Source organism: Lissotriton helveticus, chromosome 7 (genome assembly GCF_964261635.1).
Source record: "Lissotriton helveticus chromosome 7, aLisHel1.1, whole genome shotgun sequence".
NCBI lineage: Eukaryota > Metazoa > Chordata > Amphibia > Caudata > Salamandridae > Lissotriton > Lissotriton helveticus.
The window spans coordinates 173,394,156-173,415,166 of record NC_136068.1 but is presented as its reverse complement, the minus strand read 5'-3'; the positions used below and the strand labels follow the sequence as shown (position 1 = coordinate 173,415,166).

Sequence of the window (21,011 nt, the reverse complement as noted above, 5' to 3'; positions counted from 1 at the left end):
AGGACAAGAGCCCTCCACCGGGAAAACACCCAGTGATGAGGGCGGCCGAACTCATAACAGCTGGACGTCAACAGGTCAGACAGAACAGCTCGTCAGTAATAAGGCAGGTGGAAGAGAAAAACATAGTCCCATAAGGCTCCCAAAAAACCAGAAGCAGGGGCTCCAGGCCTCACTCCAAGGCCCCTGGCCATGGACCAGAAGAACCGGCAGGCGCAGCTGGGTACCAACCAGCAACTAGCCGGAAAACAAGAGGAGAAACAAATAGGACGAACGACGTCGTCAACACAGAAAATAACCCTTCTGGACACCAGACAGAGGACCAGGCCAAACGGCAGACAAAAAGCAAAAACACCGCAGCACAATGCTGTAGCTGCCCAAGAAAACGCACCAGCGGCATAGAGCAACACCAGGAAGGGCAAGGAACCCGCAAGGGGGAGTCCACACCTTCCCAGTGTAAGACACGGCTATCCAATAGCTACAAATGCCGTAAGTAGGGTGAACGGCTCAAGAAGTATGGAAACCACTCTCAGGGAAGAAATCCCGCATCAGAGAACAAATTAGAAAACCTGCGGCAGAAACCACAGAAGGCTTACTAAGCAGCCAAAAAGAACAGTCTTTATCAAAAGTGGTTGAACCAGAACCCAACTGTAGAGGTAGGCCAACTCAGGACCCCGAGGGCAGAGTATCCCTCACACAAAGTGTAACGTTCGCCACCACACCAGATTACAGGAGCAGTGGGAATACACCTCCCACTAATACCCGGTGGATCAACAAAACCACCTACTGAGGAGGAGGAGGACGGAGCCCTGCAAGAAGACGCTGAATGGCGGAGTCCGCATGAGTGTTAAACAGAAGGACCCCGTCAAAGGGTAGATCAACCAGACGTTCTCTGATATTTTTAGGAAAAACAGCATCACGCAGCCAGGCATGGCGACGTAGAGCCACAGAAGTGGCCATAGCACAGCCTAGTGCATCGGCAACATCCAAGGCTGCACGAAGAATAAATGCGGCCAACTCCCTACTATCCAAAACATGGCTCCGTAGGTCAGCATGGGCACCCCCATGAGAGACATGAGAACAAAGGGACTCCACATAGTCCCAGAGTCTGGAAGTAGCCCTGGTCAATACGCACAAAGTGTTTAGCGCCCGCAAGGCAGCGCTAGAAGAAGCGAAGACATTACACCCCCATGAATCCAACCACCGGGCCTCCCGAGATGGATGGAACAACACCACAGGCAAACACGGAAAGGCATTTCGCAGAAGAGAGCCTTGAGTAGAAGGGTGGAAAGAAAGACAAATAAGGTCCTGTGGAGCAGGGCGGTGACGATGCAGAAGTGCCTGAGGCACCGGATCACCCGTGGCAGGGCACCCCCAAACCCCCATAAGCAAATTGTGGAGTGACGCTTCAAAGGGAAGGAACAACTCCCATCCACCAGAGCCCTGGTGGAGAACTTCCAAAAGGTTGTCCGTAGGAAACGGAGTGACAGGCTCACCCATCCGCAGAAAACCAGCGGCTGTGGAAATGGCCCGAACAAAGGCAACACTGGCCTCCGTGGGGGTGCGGCGGAGGAGAAAGTAATTCGTCCGTGGGCGACGGCTGCAAGCTGAGCCACCTGTCCCCATGTCCAAGGGGAAGCGGCCAGCCCCAGAATAGTGGGGGAGCCACAGATGAATGAGGACCTGAGGAGCCCCAGAAGGCGGAGAGGCCAGTAAGAAACCCATCCGCAAGCCATGGAAAGAAGGGTTCGAGGATTTAGGCCGTGGGGACGGCGATGAGCCCTCCCTGGAAGATGCTGGCGAAAAGGCAGCAAAACGGCGCCCTGTCTCCGGGGAAGAACACACCAGCAGTTGGCTGACCTCCGGAGAAGAAGGGACCTCAGGGGACGAATCCAGAACCCGACGCCAGCACAGCTCCGTGGAGTCCGCCACCGGCGCCTGATCGAGTCAATTGGCGCTGGAGTGGGCACTCGTGGTACCGGCCCACCTCTGGCCACCACACGTTCATCATGAGGGTGGGGCAGGGTCGATAAAGAGAACGGTGAGGGAGCGGCACCGAAAAGGCGCTGGCTCGGCCTCAGACGGGACAGCTGCCCGTGCCGAGGACCGAGGGGGGCTTGGGAAAGCACCCCAGGCCCCTGCCTCCACCCGTGACTCCACTGGAGCCGGGGAGGAAGGACCCTGGCGCCGAAACAGTGCCGGCTCGACCTCTGGTGAGGCAGCTGCCTGCTCAAAGGACGGAGGGGGACTCGGGGGCAAGCCCGGAGGTCTCCTACGATGCCACAGGGAGCCCTGTAGGAATTTGCAGCAAGGCAGTGACACCAGGCGCTGAAGAGGGAAGCCCCGAAGGACCGCACCTCAACTACCCCACCCGCCTACAACCTGGAGCCGAAAATTCCAGCGCCGGAGCCGCTGCCGACTCCACGGAAGACCCAGCGCGAGGCCAGGGATCTGCAGACGTCTCAGGAGGTGGAGGAAGGGCCAAAGAAGCCTGCAGCACCGCCGCGCATGTCCCGGGGGGAGCAAGCGCCCACCGCGAAAGGAGGACAAGGCCTCTGAGATAAACTAAAGGACCTACCAGCCGATGAGCCACGCTCTAGGGCCGCGGCGAAAGACGATGTCGCAGAAGAAACCGGCGGTTCCTTGCTTCCGAGGAAGAGGACGGTCGCTGGGATGACACCGACTTGGACAAGTGCGCCAACAGCAACATCATCCGGTGCTCCCGCCGTGACTTAGGCTTAAGGTGATGGCAGGCGTCGCAGCTCTCCGAGTCGTGGTGCTCACCCAGGCACCACATGCTAATTGGGTGAGGTTCTGCCGCCAACATGGGACACGCACAGGAGGTACACGTCTTGAAGCCCGAAGGCATTCGCACACTGTTCCACTTAACGCCAAAGCATGTAAAAGAATAGAAGCCCCGAATACAGGCCAGGAAACAATCCGGATCCACGTTGCATGGGGAAAAGAGAAAAAACTGACATAGGCGCGCCGGGGAGGGACTTATGTATCCTCTCTGACGTCACGGATGGGGAGGACGTCAGGGCGAGTCATGTGGTCCGTCCCCCCGGCGCGCAGGGATGTTGTGGCAAAAAGTTTTCCGGATCCAGTCTTACGCCTGGGGATAATTCTACGTTAAGGAATCTGCGGCTGGTAGTCTCTATCAGATCTCTGTGTATGTAGGGATGTGGGGACTTCACCAGTGCTTAATTTGTAAAATATTAAGTGCCAAGGCTTTCACCGGGAGGCCACTGCAGCTTGCATCACCCATCGCCCTTGTCATTGCTGCTAAAAACAACTACTAACCATCTCTCTCCCATATAAATGGGACAGTTCAGATTATTCCAGGTCACCAGAGCTAAAGGAATGGCTGCAGAGGCAGGTATGAGCAATTTCAATGTATATTGTATTCCTAAACAACAGTTGTTCTGCTCATCTCTAAATTAGATGAGCAGCGCCACCATGTGGCAGACTGCATGGTGGTGCCGGTGCCGAGCACCGGAAACCAATTAAGTACCGGTGCTGAGCACCGGAAAGCACCGGCTAAAATTAAGCACTGGCCTTCGCAGATCTGACATATCTCCTGTTTAGATCCGAATGGCTTCTTAGGACTTGTAACTCAATCCTGAGTCCTAAAAAAAGTCACAAAAAAAGAGACAGAAGGGCAGGGTAGGGATACCCTAACACTCTCTGACCTGGTGGTGGAACCTGTGGGCAAAGATATATTTTTTTGCCACAGATTTGGGGAGGATCCACAAATCTGCAGCAAAATGTTTAAAACACACCTGAGCGCAGGCCGAACACTTGTATTAAAAGGGCCCGGGGGTGGGGGGAATGGTTTTGGTGGGGGGAAAGGGGTGCATAGCTTCCCCACCCTGAGCCTAAGGACACAGGGACCCCATCCCCAGAGGCCGCCATTTTAATAAATGGGAGGGGCAGAGCATGCCCTCCCACCCAGCGATGTGTTTGGCCCTAAGGACCCCATCCCCCAGGGCTCAAATTAATTATTATGGGGAGGGCCCTCGCCAAGCATTAAAAAAAGTCCTGCGACCCCCCCCATGATCCCTACCTCCCTGAGCTTTTAAAGGCCCCCGGGGACGTACTCGGCTCACTTTGTGTCCCGGGGATCCTATCCCTAGAACACAGTAGTACCCTGCTGCATTGGCGTGGGCAGGGACGCATGTGTTTGCTCTCATCTGGCAGAAGCACTTGCAAATTTCTCGCCAAACGGGAGCAAACACGAAGTCTTATCCCACAAGCTCCCACAGGCTGGGAGAAGACTTGTGATCTGCTTCCCTGCCCGCATTGATGAGAGTAGGGTAACATAACACATACTGTTCCTGCCTGGAAGGAGCAGCATAAATGCAGCTGCAACCGACAGGTGGGAGCAATGACGTCTCTTGCAACATGCGAGTTGCAGTTACTTTAAGACACAAGTTTTAGTTACTTAAGATAACTAGAACTGGTGCATTTCTCTGGCTCTTAGAGTTTAAAATGTTATGTTTACTGAACATTCTACCAAACTTTAACATTACTTTAACTTTTCAGTATATTTACAGTGCTCGGAACACACACTTGCCACCAGAAGAAAGATGATTAAACTCTGATCAGAACAATTTTTTCACTTAGATGCTGATATACCCAATACGTTTCGGCTTATTCCAAGCCTTGCTCACAGGTCATACACACATACACATATATTACCTACTGGCGATAGCCAGTAGGTATATATAGTTAGGATTGTTTTCCATAGGGAAATCGCAACATTCTATTGCGAATAACTTTGGCACCGGTTGAGGAATCTTCCTGAAATTTTCCTTAACTTTGCCTTGCGGCGCTCCGCTCCTTCCCTGAAAGTTTGGGGGGGGATTCGTCAAGCGGGGGCCGAGATAAAAGGGGGGTCCCAAAACGTGTTTTCCCCATGTTAATTTCCATAGGGCGGTTGGACTCACTTTTAGCCCGAACGGCTGAATGGTTTTGCACCAAACTTGGCAAAATTGTAGGGACTGGTAGCCCGATGTGCCTTTGCTATGTCTCAAGATATGTGCTCCAGTGGTTTTTACGAAAATTAACTTTGAAAAAATATATATTGGGCTACATTGGGCTATATATATGTTAGAGCCCAAATGTAGCCAAATGTAGCCCAAAGATGGCCACCAGAGACGAAAAAAAACAAATGTAGCCCAAATATCAGCCAGATGTAGCCCAACTATAGCCCAATGACAGAATGTCCCAGAGTGTTCTAAAGAACAACTAGAGCGCTAACAGTCTTACTTATGACAAAAGTATGGCACACCTGAAGTCATCTTGATTGGAATAAAGTGTTAACACTTAAAACATTTAATTTGCAAAGGAACAAAATGAGGGGGTTCATTTTGCCATAGAAATTATGATTAGTGCTGAAGAAAGAAAAATTAGGGCACTTTTTGAGTGACTTCTCAAATCCTCTTATATTTCATAAAAAAAATTCTGATATGCAGTCTCCCAAGATGGCCACCAGATACAAAAGAGCCCAAATGTAGCCCAAATATCAGCCAGATGTAGCCCAACTATAGCCCAATGACAGAATGTCCCAGAGTGTTCTAAAGAACAACTAGAACGCTAACAGTCTTACTTATGACAAAAGTATGGCACACCTGAAGTCATCTTGATTGGAATAAAGTGGTAACACTTAATACATTTAATTTGAAAAGGAACAAAATGAGGGGTTTCATTTTGCCATATAAATTTTATATATATATATATATATATATTCACTGAAAAAACCACAGGTTACACACGAGTTATAGTTAGGAATTAGCATTTAAAAAACCTTTGAAATTCACTGAAAAAACCATAGGTTTCACACCAGTTATAGTTAGCTGGAAAATTTACTCGCATAAAACCATTGAAATTCCCACGTTATAGTTAGTTGGACTCACTATAACTTGCACGTCTGCAATGCACTGCTGATGACGTCACATATTACATCACTCATGCATATATTTAAATATTTAAACATTACTCGCTAATATATGTATTCACTAAGATACACTTAATAAGCCAGTAAACCAATCAATTTAAAAAAAAAAACACTGAAAAAACCATAGGTTTCAGGCCTTATAAAGTTAGGAATTAGCATTTAAAAAACCTTTGAAATTCACTGAAAAAAACATAGGTTTCAGGCCTTATATAGTTGGGAATTAGCATTTAAAACACCTTTGAAATTCACAGAAAAAACCATAGGTTTCAGGCCTTATATAGTTAGGAATTAGCATTTAATAAAAACTTTGAAATTCACTGAAAAAACCATAGGTTTCAGGAGTTATATAGTTAGGAATTCGTTTTTAAAAAACCTTTGAAATTCACTCAAAAAACTATAAGTTTTAGTGGTGTTATAGTTAGCTGGACATTTTACTCATACAAAACCAATGAAATTGCTCCTATATAGTTAGTTGTACTAACTATATTTCGCGCACCCGCAATCCACTGCTGATGATGTCACATATTAGATCATTCATGACATGGTCAGTGACATCACTGATGACATCTCAAATGACATCACTGATGACATCACTGATGACATCACTGATGACATCATCCACGTGACAATTACATACACCTTTTCATACACTATTACAATTTTTCATCACTGTTTGTAAAATACAGAGTATCATATTTAAATCCATTGTCACAGCAATACAAGTATCTAAAAATCCACTCAGTGATTCATAGATGTATACACACATCTAATCACTTACCTATGGATTCACTCATACATGCTGTTAATGAACAATAGAACACTATCAAAAATACTTATACATCTATATCGACATTAAACAACAGCACGCATCCTATTCACATATGAAGTCATCCTACTCACTTATGCAAACAATGGATCATACTTACATATTTACTTAGCAAAACACTTATACAAACACCACTTCTTCTATTCATTTAGATAGTAAGTCATACTTAGTGAATTATAAAATCATTATTACAGGTATACAGTTATCCATACAGTCACTCACACAATCATTGTGTCTTATGTATACTTATTTATATACAACAACTGACACATACACTGCCTTTTATTTTTCTAGTTTGTTGGACCTGTACCTTTGAGAAATATATTTGCTCATCACCACACCCATAAAGAGATTCCCTCACCCAAACTGTTAGAACATGTAGTTTTAACTTCATATATCTACTGAATCAACTATTCACACATCTTTGGACAGTCACACACCCCCCACCGAACCACACACACTTTCACACTCCCATACAAATACTCAGTTAACTAATCAATAACTAATATAGACTTTCACATAGCTAGTAAGGAGTAGTTTCTGCCCTGTAACTCCAGTTCTGTAGTAGGGGTATCTCTGTTATAGTCATAATCTAGTGAATAGTCCCGCCCATGTGCGTGGACCCCGGAGCAATCAAAAATAATCTCTTACAGTGTCAAAAAATGCAGAAATGCATAGACACTTAAGAGAGAATTTAAAGACAGATAATGCAGCCAAAAAGGCTACACTGTCCAGTACTTCAACTAGAAATTCCACCACAAAATCCACAAAACAGCAAAGCCTGTACAGATTTCCCTTGCTTAACAGCAAAATCCCTCAGGAATGATAGAGAGAAGAACCTGGACAGACAAGCCCCATAGGCTGCCATTATGTGGCTTAAATAGGATACTGTGCCTTTAAGGAACCTTCCAGAACCTTCTCCCAGTATCCCAGAATGCATAGCAGGTCCAACTTAGTTTCAGTTATTTTTGAAGGCGTAAACAACGCCAGACCTGTAGCATTATGTACCTGAACAAATCTCCACCGGGGAGGCGGGAGGGCGCTTATGACTATAACAGAGATACCCCTACTACAGAACTGGAGTTACAGGACAAAAACTACTCCTTCTGTAGTAGGGGATCTCTGTGTATAGTCATAATCTAGTGAATAGAATGGCAAGCCCATCCCCACATCAAGCGGCGGTGGAGAATATGAAAATCACGCCACTATTGTGCGAACAAATTCCGCAGCGAAGCCTGCCCAACCTGAGCGTCTGCCCTGGCATCAGTGTCCAGGCAGTAATGCTTAGCAAAGGTATGGACCGACTTCCAAGTGGCCGCCTTGCAGATCTCTGCAAAGGGAACATTACGAAGCATAGCTGTCGTGGCAGCTTTGCCTCTGGTGGAATGAGCCTTAGGCTTACCCCCTAAGGTCTTATTAGCTTTGCAGTAACACAATTGTATGCAGGACACAATCCACCTCGAGATGGACTGTTTAGAGGTAGCAAGACCTGTCCTGACTGAGCCATAATTAATGAACAATTGGTCTGACCTACGAATATCTTTAGTCTTATCAAGATAAAACTTCAGCACCCTCCTCACATCCAGGGAATGTAAAGACCTTTCCGCTGGAGATGACGGATTCTGAAAGAACGTAGGCAAAGTGATAGTCTGATTGATATGAAAATCAGAAACAACCTTGGGAAGAAACTTAGGGTGAGTACGCATAACAACCTTAGCAGCATGAAACACAGTATAACGTTCTTGGCAACACAACGCCTGAATCTCACTCACCCTGCGGGCCGATGTAATGGCCACGACGAACGCCGCCTTCCAGGACAGGGGCTGCAACGAAGCCTTATGAATGGGTTCAAAAGGCTCCTTCATCAATCTGGACAGCACCACATTCAAGTCCCACGAAGGCGAAGGAAGCCTGACAGGAGGGAACACTTTCTTCAAGCCTTCCAAAAAATCTTTGATCACAGGGATCTGGAAGAAGGAAGTCTGTGAAGGGCCTTTCCTGTAGGCAGTCAAAGCAGCCAGATGAACCTTAATGGAATGGACATTAAGGCCCGACTGCGCCAGATGCAGCAGATACGGAAGGATGACATCTTCCTTGCATGTCGTAGGGTCATAGTTCTTAGACTTGCACCAGATGCAAAACCTCTTCCACTTGTAAGCATAAGAAGTCCTAGTGGAAGGTCGCTTAGCCTCCTTCAGTATGTCCATAGAATCCTCTGGGAGATTCAGATGGCCATATTGCACTATTTCAGGAGCCATGCCGCCAAACTCAAAGACGAGAGGTTGGGGTGTACCATCCGCCCCCCGAACTTCGTGAGAAGGTCCGGCCTGCACGGCAGCTTCATGTGAGGAAGGAGAGAGCGGTGAAGCAGGTCCGTGAACCACCACTGTCTGGGCCATTCCGGGGCAATCAGGATCATCCGCTCCCTGGACTGGGACAGCTTGATGAGAACCGCCGGAATCAGGGGAATTGGTGGAAAAGCGTACAGAAAGCTGTTCGACCAGTTGATCCATAACGCGTTCCCCAGCGTCCCCGGCTGGTAGTACCTGGAGGCAAAGCCTCTGCATTTGCTGTTTTCGGCGGTGGCGAACAGATCCACGTCTGGAGTTCCCCACCTTGCGAAGACTTCTCCTAGTACTTCGTCGTTTAAGACTCATTCGTGGTTTTCTTGAATGAGTCTGCTCAGTTCGTCTGCCTGAACATTCTGCACACCTGGCAGATGGGTGGCCGTTATAGACAGTCCTCGAGCCAGAAGCCAGTGCCAGATCGCCTGCGCCTCCTGCGACAGAGTGCGCGATCTCGAGCCCCCCTGCTTGTTGAGGTAATACATCGTTGTCCTGTTGTCCGTCTGAACAAGCAGAGAGTTGGTCTGAAAGGATGGGTGAAAAGCCTTCAGTGCCAAGTGCACAGCCCTGAGTTCCAGGAAATTGATGTGGTACGTGGCCTCCATCTGGGACCACGTCCCTTGAATTTGTAGGTCTCCGGAGTGCGCTCCCCAGCCCTGGAGAGAAGCATCCGTCACGATAGTCTGTGTGGGAATATCCTTGTGGAAGGGAACCCCTCTGAGGAGATTCTCCTTCGAGCACCACCACTTCAGAGACTGAAGAGCATGCAGAGACAGTCGTATCTTGTCGTCCCAAGATCCTCTCCTCTGGTTCCATTGATCCTCCAAGCACTCCTGCAGCGGTCTCATGTGCAGCCGCGCATGTGGCGTCAGGAAGATACACGAGGCCATCGATCCCAGCAGAGAAGACACCGTCCTCACTGTCGTGGACGGAGTAGACATGAGAGCATGAGCCTTCCGAAGGAGTGATAAACGTCGCTCTTCCGAAGGAGACACGCTTGCCGACAGTGTATTGATGGAGGCTCCCAAGTACTGGATGCACTGGACCGGAATCGGGACCGACTTGGACATGTTGATGTGCAACCCCAGCTTGTTCAAGAGAACGCACGTCTTCTGGAAGTGTGCTTGAGCTTCCGAGAAGGAGGAGGCCTTGATCAACCAATCGTCCAGGTACGGGTAGACAAACACCTTGTTCCTCCGTAGGTGTGCTGCTACCACTGCCATACATTTCGAGAATGTCCTGGGTGCAGACTTCAGCCCGAAGGGTAGTACCGTGTACTGATAGTGATTGGTGCCGACTTGAAAGCGCAGAAACTTCCTGTGTTTGCATGCAATGGGCACGTGGAAGTATGCGTCCTGTAGATCTATGGCACACATCCAATCTCCTCGGTGCAGCTGAGGGTAGATCTGATGCAACGACAGCATGCGAAACTTTTCTCTGCGAATCCACTTGTTTGCCTGTCGCAAATCCAGAATGGGCCTGAACTCGTTTTTGTCCTTCTTGCGGACAAGAAAGAACCGAGAGTAAAGACCTCTTCCTCTTTGAGACAGAGGTACGTCTTCGATCGCCCTTTTCCTTAGCAGAATGTCTGCCTCCGCCTGAAGCTCGCGCAGTTGATACTGCGAGCTGACGGGAGGAATCGATGGAGGAGGGCTGGTGAAACGCAGACTGTATCCATTGCAAACAATATTCAGCACCCACTTGTCCTGAGTAATTTTTCTCCACTCTGCCAGAAAGAATTGAACGCTTCCCCCCACCGGAGCGGGTAACGGACGAGGGGGAAGTAACAGCTCAGGGTCGAGGCCCGGCCGGGCCCTTGGAAGCGGTAGAGGACTGCTGTCTACCTCTACCCCCCTGGCGTTTCTGGAAGGGCCGTCTGTACTGCTGCTGCTGTTGCTGCTGCTGATGTTGTCCGGCAGACTGCCCTCTTCCACGACCCTGCGACCCGAACCGCCGTTGGAACTGACGGTAGGGTTTCTTCTCCTTGGGCTTCTCCAAGCCCACCGCCGTCAGGGTCTCCGCCTCGGCCTTCATCCTGGCCATCTCGTCATCCGCGTGTTTTCCGAAGAGGGTATCTCCGGAAAACGGGAGATTCGCCACACGTTGTTGTGCTTCTGGCTTAAGAGACGTCAACCGGAGCCAAGCATGGCGCCTCTGGTTAATCCCGTGGCAGTATCCGTGCGCAAACAGCAAGGAAATATCCGCCGCGGCGCTAATGGCCTGGTTAGAGACCAGCATCCCCTCCTGGACGATCTCCATGAAGTCCTCTTTGCGGTCTCGAGGAACGAGGTCCGCAAACTGCTCCATTGAGTCCCACAGTGCACGGTCGTATCGTCCCAACAACGCCGAGTCACTGGCAGCCTTCATTGACGAGGAGGATGTACCACATGCTTTTCGCCCAGCAGAGTCGATCCAGCGGCTCTCCTTGTCCGGAGGCACCGTGGACGCAGGGGAGGTGGCATGAAGCTTCCGGGCCGCCGTCACATTGACCGAATCCGGCGCCGGGTCCTTTCTCAAGAAGGCTGGGTCCGAGTCCGGAGCTCTGTATTTCTTGAGGAGCCTGGAAGGCGCAGACTTCACAACCGCCGGCGTCAGGAAAAGCCGTTCAGCCGGCTCGAGGAGCCCCGGCACCAGAGGCAGTAGGGGGCGAGACAGGTGTTTCTTGTGTAACGTCTCAAAGATGACAGAAGTCGAAGGCGTAGGCGCTTCAACTTTGATCCCCAACTTCGCCGCTCCGCGCAGGAGAACCTCTTGGAATGTGCCGATATCGACGATCGGGGACACCCTAGTCTCCGGCGAATCAGACAGCGTGGGCGAGTAAGAACGGGTCCCAGATGAGCGTGACCTGGACCGACGCCTCCTATGGCGATGCCTGGATCTCGATGAAGATCCGCGTCCACTCCTAGACTTGTCCCGTCTCCCCGAGCGAGACCTCGATCTCTTGGGCCTGGGACGGTCCGCCGGCCTCCCCGGTTCCGGAGTCCGAGGCTTCGGCTTCGACTTAGGAGTCTTCTTCGGCGGCGTCGGAAACTTGGGCATCGACACCGCCTGCGGTGGAACCGGGGGTGGGGGAGTCACTGGAAGCGGGGCCTGCGGAGCCGGTCGAGCAGGCAATGGAGGGGGGGTCGGAGCCTTCGGAGGCGGACCCCTTGGTAAAGGAGGCAGTGAAGGAGGCGCTGGAGGCTTCTTCGGGGTATATACCTCGGAATACGCCGTTCCCGGCGAGCCATCATCCTGTCCGGAATGTGGGGAGCCCCCCACAGTCCTGGGCCTGTCTTTTCGACCTCCTGACGCCGAAGATCGGTGCCCAGACGGCGAGCCTGGGTCCCTAGACGTCGACCGCCTCTCACTCCTCGACGTCGAACGGTGTCGACGTCTCGACGTCGACCCCGACCAGATGGACGAGCCACGGAATCTCGACGACGGGCGATGGTGCCTCGACGGCGACCTCGACCTCTTCGGACGTCTCAACGTCGACCTGGATCGTCTCGACGTCGACCTCTTGGAACGTTTAGACGTCGATCTCTTTGAATGTCTCGACGTCAACGTCTTTCGCGCCGGAGACTTCTTCCGTCTCGACGGCGGCCTCGACGACGAGGATCCCCTCGACGACGATGTCCTCGACGGCGAACGGCGGTGTTGCCTCGACGGCGAGCGCCGACGCCGGGTCCTCCGATGTCGACCACTCGACGCCGACGGCGACGACGAGGAGATCGACACCGGCTTCGACGGCGGCCGCAACACGTCCCTCGACGTCGACGGGCGACGTTTTCTCAACCCAGAGCCCTGGGGAGACCGGGAACTGGCCGTGGACCTTCCCCTCGACGTCGTGGTCATCGCAACTGACCCAGACGGAGATCTTGGGCGCGGGCTGGACTTCCTGCCCCTGGGGAGCCCCCCAGAGGCCTCAGCATGGGCAGAAGGAGCCCCTCCTGACCCACCTCGTGCCTTCAATCTTCTTTCTTCAAGTCCCTGAAGTCTGATTTTTCGCCTGTCCTTCAGGGTCCTTCCAGAGAAGCCTCTACAGATCACACACTCCTCAGGGATGTGGGAAGAGGGAAGGCAGAGGATACAGACCTCATGGGGGTCTGACTTGGCCTTCTTCCTGGAGCACTCCGGGCATTTGTCAAATAATGCTGGCATTATGGACAATAAAAGAGTGCAGGAACCCAAGAAGAAAGTCACTAAAGTACTTTAAAAGCACCAAAAATCGAATTTAGTGTAAAAACACCAACAAAACCCTTGAAAAGGGAGAGCTCAATGCTCCAGGGTCCTGCTTGCAGGAGCCGGAAAAAAGAACTGAAACTAAGTTGGACCTGCTATGCATTCTGGGATACTGGGAGAAGGTTCTGGAAGGTTCCTTAAAGGCACAGTATCCTATTTAAGCCACATAATGGCAGCCTATGGGGCTTGTCTGTCCAGGTTCTTCTCTCTATCATTCCTGAGGGATTTTGCTGTTAAGCAAGGGAAATCTGTACAGGCTTTGCTGTTTTGTGGATTTTGTGGTGGAATTTCTAGTTGAAGTACTGGACAGTGTAGCCTTTTTGGCTGCATTATCTGTCTTTAAATTCTCTCTTAAGTGTCTATGCATTTCTGCATTTTTTGACACTGTAAGAGATTATTTTTGATTGCTCCGGGGTCCACGCACATGGGCGGGACTATTCACTAGATTATGACTATACACAGAGATCCCCTACTACAGAACCAACTGTAAAATCAGTTTACACAACAACTGACAAAGTGATACAGATATTCACAGTTTAGTCACTATCCACTATATTTAGTGAGACATTATAAATTGGTCAAGTAAACAGTCAATTACACTGCTACTAAATCCTCCATCCAAATATTTATTTATATATATCCACTCATTCTTCAATGTAAATTGCTATATATATAATGCATATTTAAATAACGAAGCAAACCACATTCACTGGATGATGTCATCAGTGATGTCATCAGTGATGTCATTTGAGATGTCATCAGTGATGTCACTGATCATGTCATGAATATGTGACATCATCAGCAGTGGTTTGCGGGTGCGCGAAATATAGTTAGTACAACTAACTATATAGGAGCAATTTCATTGGTTTTGTATGAGTAAAATGTCCAGCTAACTATAACACCACTAAAACTTATAGTTTTTTGAGTGAATTTCAAAGGTTTTTTAAAAACTAATTCCTAACTATATAACTCCTGAAACCTATGGTTTTTTCAGTGAATATATATATATGTACACCACACACACAAACTGAAAAAAAAACAAAGGTTACAGGGACGTTATAGTTAGAAAATAGAATTTAAAAAAATAAATCATAAAACGAAAAGTTACATGGACATTATAGTTAGGCTCAAAATTCACTGTCATTTGAGAGGTCATCAGTGATATCACTGACCATGTCATGGGTGATGTTATATGTGAGGTCATAAGTAGTGCAGTGAAGGGGCATAAGTTATAATTAGCTCAGGTACCTAGAACTGCTAAATTTCACTGGTTTTGTACAAGTCAATTTTGAGCCTAACTATAAAGTCCCTGTAACATTTGTTTTTTCAGTGAATTTCTAAGGTTTTTTAAAACATTTAATCCCAACTGTAACCGTTCACCTTTAAGAGTGTCTTAGTAAGTAGCTGTGTAGGTCAGTGAGTGGGTCTGATAGTGACTGTGGGAGTGTCTGAGTGGCTTTGTGGTCAATGCCTTACATAACACTATCCCAGCATACCTCAATAATCACATCTGCTTTCACAAATCTTCCTGACACCTCCACTTGTCTAGACTCCTACCAGGACAAGTCCCATGCTTGTTGAAAACATGAGAGCGATTGAGTGGCTGCTGTTGATGGCGTTTTTGTTTTTTGGACTATTGTGTAGCACAAAATGCTTGTTTTACACCTTGCATAGTTATCCCTAATTTCTTCAAATTCTGCTTACATTTTGCACAAGTACATTAAAGCAAATGACTCAAGTTTTGCACACCCCTGATCCTTAAATGTCCTAAACTTAAAAGACATAGTTACAGGTGTCAGTCAAAGCTTAGACAGATTTCAGTCCGCTTCAGTTGCGACTGAATGCAGCATATAAATATAATCCTTTTAATAATATCCAATAGGGTAAAATACATTAAGTGCTGAGGGATGCCAAATGATGGTAATAAAACAGCTCATTAATGTTGGAACGTTTATCAGGCTACTGTTTAATTCAAAAATATAAATTATTTACTAAGGTTTTTCTCATTTCTTTAATTTAGAGGACAAAGACAATCAGTAGTGTAGGAAACATTTTAGGCACCTGCAAAACCAATTTTATTTCTTTACTATCCATGCAAGTAGCACCACTTAAACAATTGTTTTTTTAATTAACTTAACCTCTTACATGAGTGCTTTGGATTTTGGCCTCTTCAAAAGATAAACTATGAAAGTGCCTAAAAAAATAAATTATTATTGGAGCTTTCAAATGCAAGGGGATTATGCCAGAAACTGTGATGTTTAAAATGCATCCTTGTATATACATAGATGCTGGAAATTATTATTCTGATTAAAATATATCTAAGCATTAGACGCCATTGACTCCACTACGTTTTAAATCTATGCAAGTCAGCTGTGTGTGTGTAAATCCGATTTCAATATAGAAACACTATTTGTATGAGAATTCTGCAAAGAAATCGCCGTTTATGGCTTAATCTGTGAACATACGGCATACAAAGAATGCACTCATACACATACACATGAGGAAGGATTTAACTTCAGAGCACTAACCAAGATTAAGATTTAATATGCTTCCAGTAGTCGGTGTTCTTTCTTGCTTTGATGAAACCGGTGTGGAAGCCTGTGGAGAAAATGGCTTTGGGCTACCAGATAAACTCCCTGCTTGGCCAGTCTTCGTTGATGCAGGAGAAGCTAAAACATTATATTAAAAAGAATGGATTCAGTCATTTTTTGCACATCAATGCTTGAAATCTATAATTACTAGAGAAACAAAACATTTTATGTCTAGATTTTCTAATGCAACATATGCAAGATATGTTACTCACTGAAGTAGAATGGCACTAGGCATGCAAACACCTACTTTTCCTTTATGCGCTGTAGTCTCTACACCTTGTTTATCTATACATGTGGGTTCTATACACCAAGAAGGCTAATGTTACATTTTCAGTTGTCATAATGGTGACAGTTTTGGAATGATCAGAGGATGGGGTATTATTACTGTTGTTTGGTTATCTTGCAGTATTTATTCTGATAGAAATGAACTTAGTGTCTCTCAGTTATGTCGATACCTGATCACCATAGCAAGGGCGGCCTATAAAGAGGCTGTCTATGTATCCTATGTGATGCACAAATAACCTTCGGCACCCAGGCGCTTATATGGGAAACATCAGGTTTACAGATCAGAGTACATCTGAAAATCTGTCCCACAATATCTCATTGTCCTTTCCTAATACAAAAGATAATTTCCCTTCTGTCATAAAAATGTACACATTATGTTTGCAAGGGAAGTGCAAAAGGCAATTAAGAATCAGATGTATATTTTGTAAGGCTACACAAGCAGAAAGAGGCCATCATAAGTGGTGGAAGAGACAGTACTTCAGACTCCTCAGTGAAACCACTGGGCCTACTATTCTTTTAACAGATTCATAATAATCTTTTGATAGGCCTTAATTCAGTTATCACTGATATTTATATTCCTTCTCTCTTGCACTTTTAAACTTCAGTATACCAACTGTACAAAAGAGACGTCTAATGTAGGAAAGTGCTTTAGTGTCATTCTAAGGCTAGAAGATTGATTAAAATGGTGACAAAATGATAATATCTGTACCTTAGGCCTTTCCTGTCTAAACCAACAAACCACTTTCATTCAATGCATTATAGGTTGCCCTTATTACAAGCATCTAAAACAAATTGATAAACCTTCTGTGATCTCTCTTTGGAAAGCCAAATAGCACCCAATAGCCAACAATAACACTGCACAGCACTGTTCCCATCTCACTTATAAATGGTTATATTCACCATCAAGCACACAACATAGCTCCAAAGCTGGGACATAAAATACAAAAATATGCATACATATAAAATTCAATAAAAATATTCATAAATCATACATTTTTACATTATCCCAAACAAACTTAGTTTAATTTGAAAACTCTACCAACGTTACTAACCACACAACCAACTGCCAACAAAAGCAAAAGAGAAAATCCAATTAAAATATGTCAAATTGACTGATGGCCTATCTATATCCTCATAAAAGGCATTAACAATTCGGGGCTGGCATTATACAAATTCCAAAAACATAAAATACAGTGAAAATGTGGTACCCCCTTTAATTTTAAGCTTGTATAATTTGAAAATGTTTCTTTCAGATTTCTAATGATCACATAATGCTGCATACAATTGCTGATTGAGGAGGAAACCTGATGTGGTCAGGATTAGAGTTCCAAAGACTTGCAATAAGGCATGAGAAGGCATGTTTGGGCATTTTTGTTTAAGGGATTTGCTAAACTAGACATTACAGTAATAAAATAATGGGTAATGCTGTATGAAAACATCAAAGTCCTACACAAAGTTAAATAAATAATTTAGCCTAGGTCTAAAAGAGATTACACACATAATTCAATTACAGTTGTTGGGAGTTATGTCTTGATTAACATGAGAAAAAAAAGACAAGCATCAAGTTTATAGTTGCAAACAAACAGTTGATTAAATAAAATAGCTAGCTGCCTTGGGATTTGGAAATAGCTTTTCTCTCACTCTACAAGAATCTTTGGGGCATGTCCCTGTCTCCAACCTTAAACATAATTAGTGCATAGCTAATTCCTACTATCTCCCATGGATGCAACGTTCTACATTGAAGTAAGGCTAAACTCCTGGGTACAACAGTAGCTAACATTTTAACAAAACATTCTGGTTACCTTGAGAGGCTTTACAGGCACAAATATACTTGGAATCTGACTTAATTAATCAAGTGATATTCAGACAAGGACCATACACAATAACATGTTTAAAACTCAGGAGGTCAAGTAAAGGTATATTGAATCATCTAATGTGGACAGAAATCATGACTTTAGACAAAAAATGTCTGCTTCACGCTTATTTCGATCCTTACAGAATTGCCAAATGAAAGAACTCTAGGACTGACCACTCTCCTCATATGAATTTAAAAGAATTCTTGACAAAAACTAATTGTACCTATACCACTCTGAAATCCCTTCACAACTTTAGTCCACCAATGGCAACTTTATTTAGAAACTTGTTATTTTGAAATCATTAAAACAAACAAGGTTTACAGACTTGGCAGACTCCCCAACATTGGACTTTATTCTGCCATGGATTAAGGAGAGGTCTTCTAACATCTGCAGACTATATACCTTCACTATAGAAACCATTCTGTTGTTTACAAGTGGCCATCACTAATAAACAAGAAACTGCTGAGACGACCATTAGAACAAATGGGCATTCAGACCTGTGGACAGACCTTAACTGAATATCATAGTATAATACAATTTTAAATTTACCAAATTTATGTTTCGGTTAGAAAAGAAATTTGAAGGCCTCTATGCCGATTTCAACAAAGTTATTTCTTAGTTAAAACTGCATCTTAAACTTTTTTAAGTGTTTGGAAATAGACTTGCAGCATATCGATATTCATCTATTAAGCAATTTGTTTTTATTTGTAATGTTTTGATTATCTACAAATTAATTAACTACATTTTAAGTTAGTGGACTAGTTACTTTATAATAAGATATAATGGGGAAGCTCAGAAAGAATTGAAAGTGTGAAAGGGAAATAATGGGATAGGAGCAAGGTTTTAGCATGTCACTAAGGGGTAGCAATAATGTATATACAGTAGAAATAGAATAAGAGTGTCTTACCTGAGAATGAGTTTACTAAAAAACGTTTAACATATTTAGGGACTGGTGTTCCACAGAACACTCTCCTGCTTAGGATGGGAGCCTGTGCTTCAAGAAAAGATTCCCTGCACATGTGGACATGCTGTGAGATGTTACAATTTTAGGGAGATGCATAGGAAGTTCTGAGTGTTGTGTTCGGTTTTAATGCAACTATGGAAACAAGGTTAGCCCTACCAGGGAACTGTGCTGATACAGATTTAACTGGAGCCACTGGAAGACCCCTGATGATACCTAAATGGGATAATGCAGCTAGATGGTAGGATTTGGATTACAGTATTAATAATGAAGTGAGTTTATGGAATCAGAGGACTTTCACAAAATTCCAAAAAAGTGAGAGCCTTCCGTATTGTATCACTGTTTTGAACCTGGTATTGCACCAGATACAATTACTTACCCTGGCCCTGAACAAGGCTGGATGGAAATGTGTAAATCACCTGTAGGTTATTAAGTAACTCTGTTCAGTATGTAGGGCAAATGCATCGCAAAACAGACAAATGTTTAGGCCTTAAATAGGTCAAAGTAAATCTAATAAAAATATTTGATAAAAGAGTAGTACCTTTATTTTACCTCACATCAGAAATATGACCCAGTATTTTCGGTATCTGGCTTACAGGGCAAGAGCCTCGTAAGTTACAGAAGGGAATTTTGTGACAAACTCAATGTAACAGCAAGCTCCAGCCCTAAGTTCCCACTTGCTCAGCTAATGGAGCAATGAGGATATAGAGGCTATGGCTCCTAAAACAATTCTATTATAGACAACTTCACAGTGCCCCTTAAATGATTCTACAAGAGCAAAAAGTAAAGTCCTAAAATTGGGGAAATGATGCTATTAGACACTTATTTTAGAGTAAATATTGACTTCCACAAGAGATTGTGAAGTGTGCTCTAAAAAACAATCACAAATCCAGAAAGAAGCGAAATTGAAGGTACACCGGGAGTTGTAACATTTGTATATGGTGTTGTGCACTTGCAAGTTTCTTCTGAAGCTGGGCTTAGTGTGGTCGAGTGCAGTCCATTAGAAGACCCAGGAGTTATAGAAGTCTTTTTCAGAGTGTTCTAGATCCGTACGTTAATAATACACAAAAGCTACACATGAAGTGGAAGCTTGTTGAATGTACCCCGGCAGTCATTAAACAAAGTAATTTTTGTTGTGAAAGAAGCAGTCCATGAGCTTTTTTGTCAGAAAAGCAAACATGGCTCCAACCATTCAAGAAAGCAATTAACAGAACGCACTGGACCAAGAACCATGCTTTCAAATTACTTATTCACTCATCCATTGGCATTTTCTACTTTGAATTCCTCAGTCAGTATTAGCAGACCGCTTTTAAACTTCTGTACAATGCATATTGTGCAGCAAATTGGCCCCCTTCAGCAGGGTTTTCAGCAGGTTTAGACAAAAGGTACAACAAGATTGTAGTCTACATAACTTACTATCTGGTCTTAATAAAATCATCAAAGGCTGATCTAGATCTAACTCCATCAGAAACAAATCAGATGGAGCTCCTGATTCTCATATTCAGTGCTAAACACAGTAATTTATTTCAAGAGTATAGTGTGAAGTGGGAATTCTCCTCCGTGCCAAACTGAAATATTCATATGGATAAAGCAAATAGAACTATTATCCGCTGAAACTCTACTGAAAAGTGTAAAAACCTGATAATATTTTGAAAATACTGTATTCAAATATCAGAAAAACTAATGGAATGCAAGATTTGTAGCAGCAATTTAACAAACTGAAGAAAATATAAAACATCATTTTTTGTATATACAATGCAATAGCACTGGCTCCCCACACGCAGTGGGAGGCCTTTTCATATTTTTAAAATAAAAGATAATGATGCTTGTTTTGCTGATAAAAATATCTGGATTGTAAAGAATCGTGAATGCAAATGTAACTGGGGTGCTATCCCACTTTTGAGTAAGCCAGCCGAGGAGTCTTATGTCAAAAATGGCTAGAGATTTCTGCAAGTTGATGATGTGGA

The 21,011-nt window shown here is 45.3% G+C and overlaps 1 protein-coding gene across 4 annotated transcripts in view; it reads right to left on the bottom strand.

Moving 5' to 3' along the window:
* ZMYND8 (zinc finger MYND-type containing 8) overlaps positions 1-21,011 on the bottom strand; it is a 432,560-nt gene that overhangs the window by 165,669 nt on the left and 245,880 nt on the right. For all 4 annotated transcript variants that reach the window (XM_078651871.1, XM_078651872.1, XM_078651873.1 and 1 more), the window contains one exon: positions 15,880-16,020. In XM_078651871.1, the coding sequence (XP_078507997.1) occupies positions 15,880-16,020 (141 nt within the window). The remainder of the gene's footprint in view (positions 1-15,879; positions 16,021-21,011) is intronic.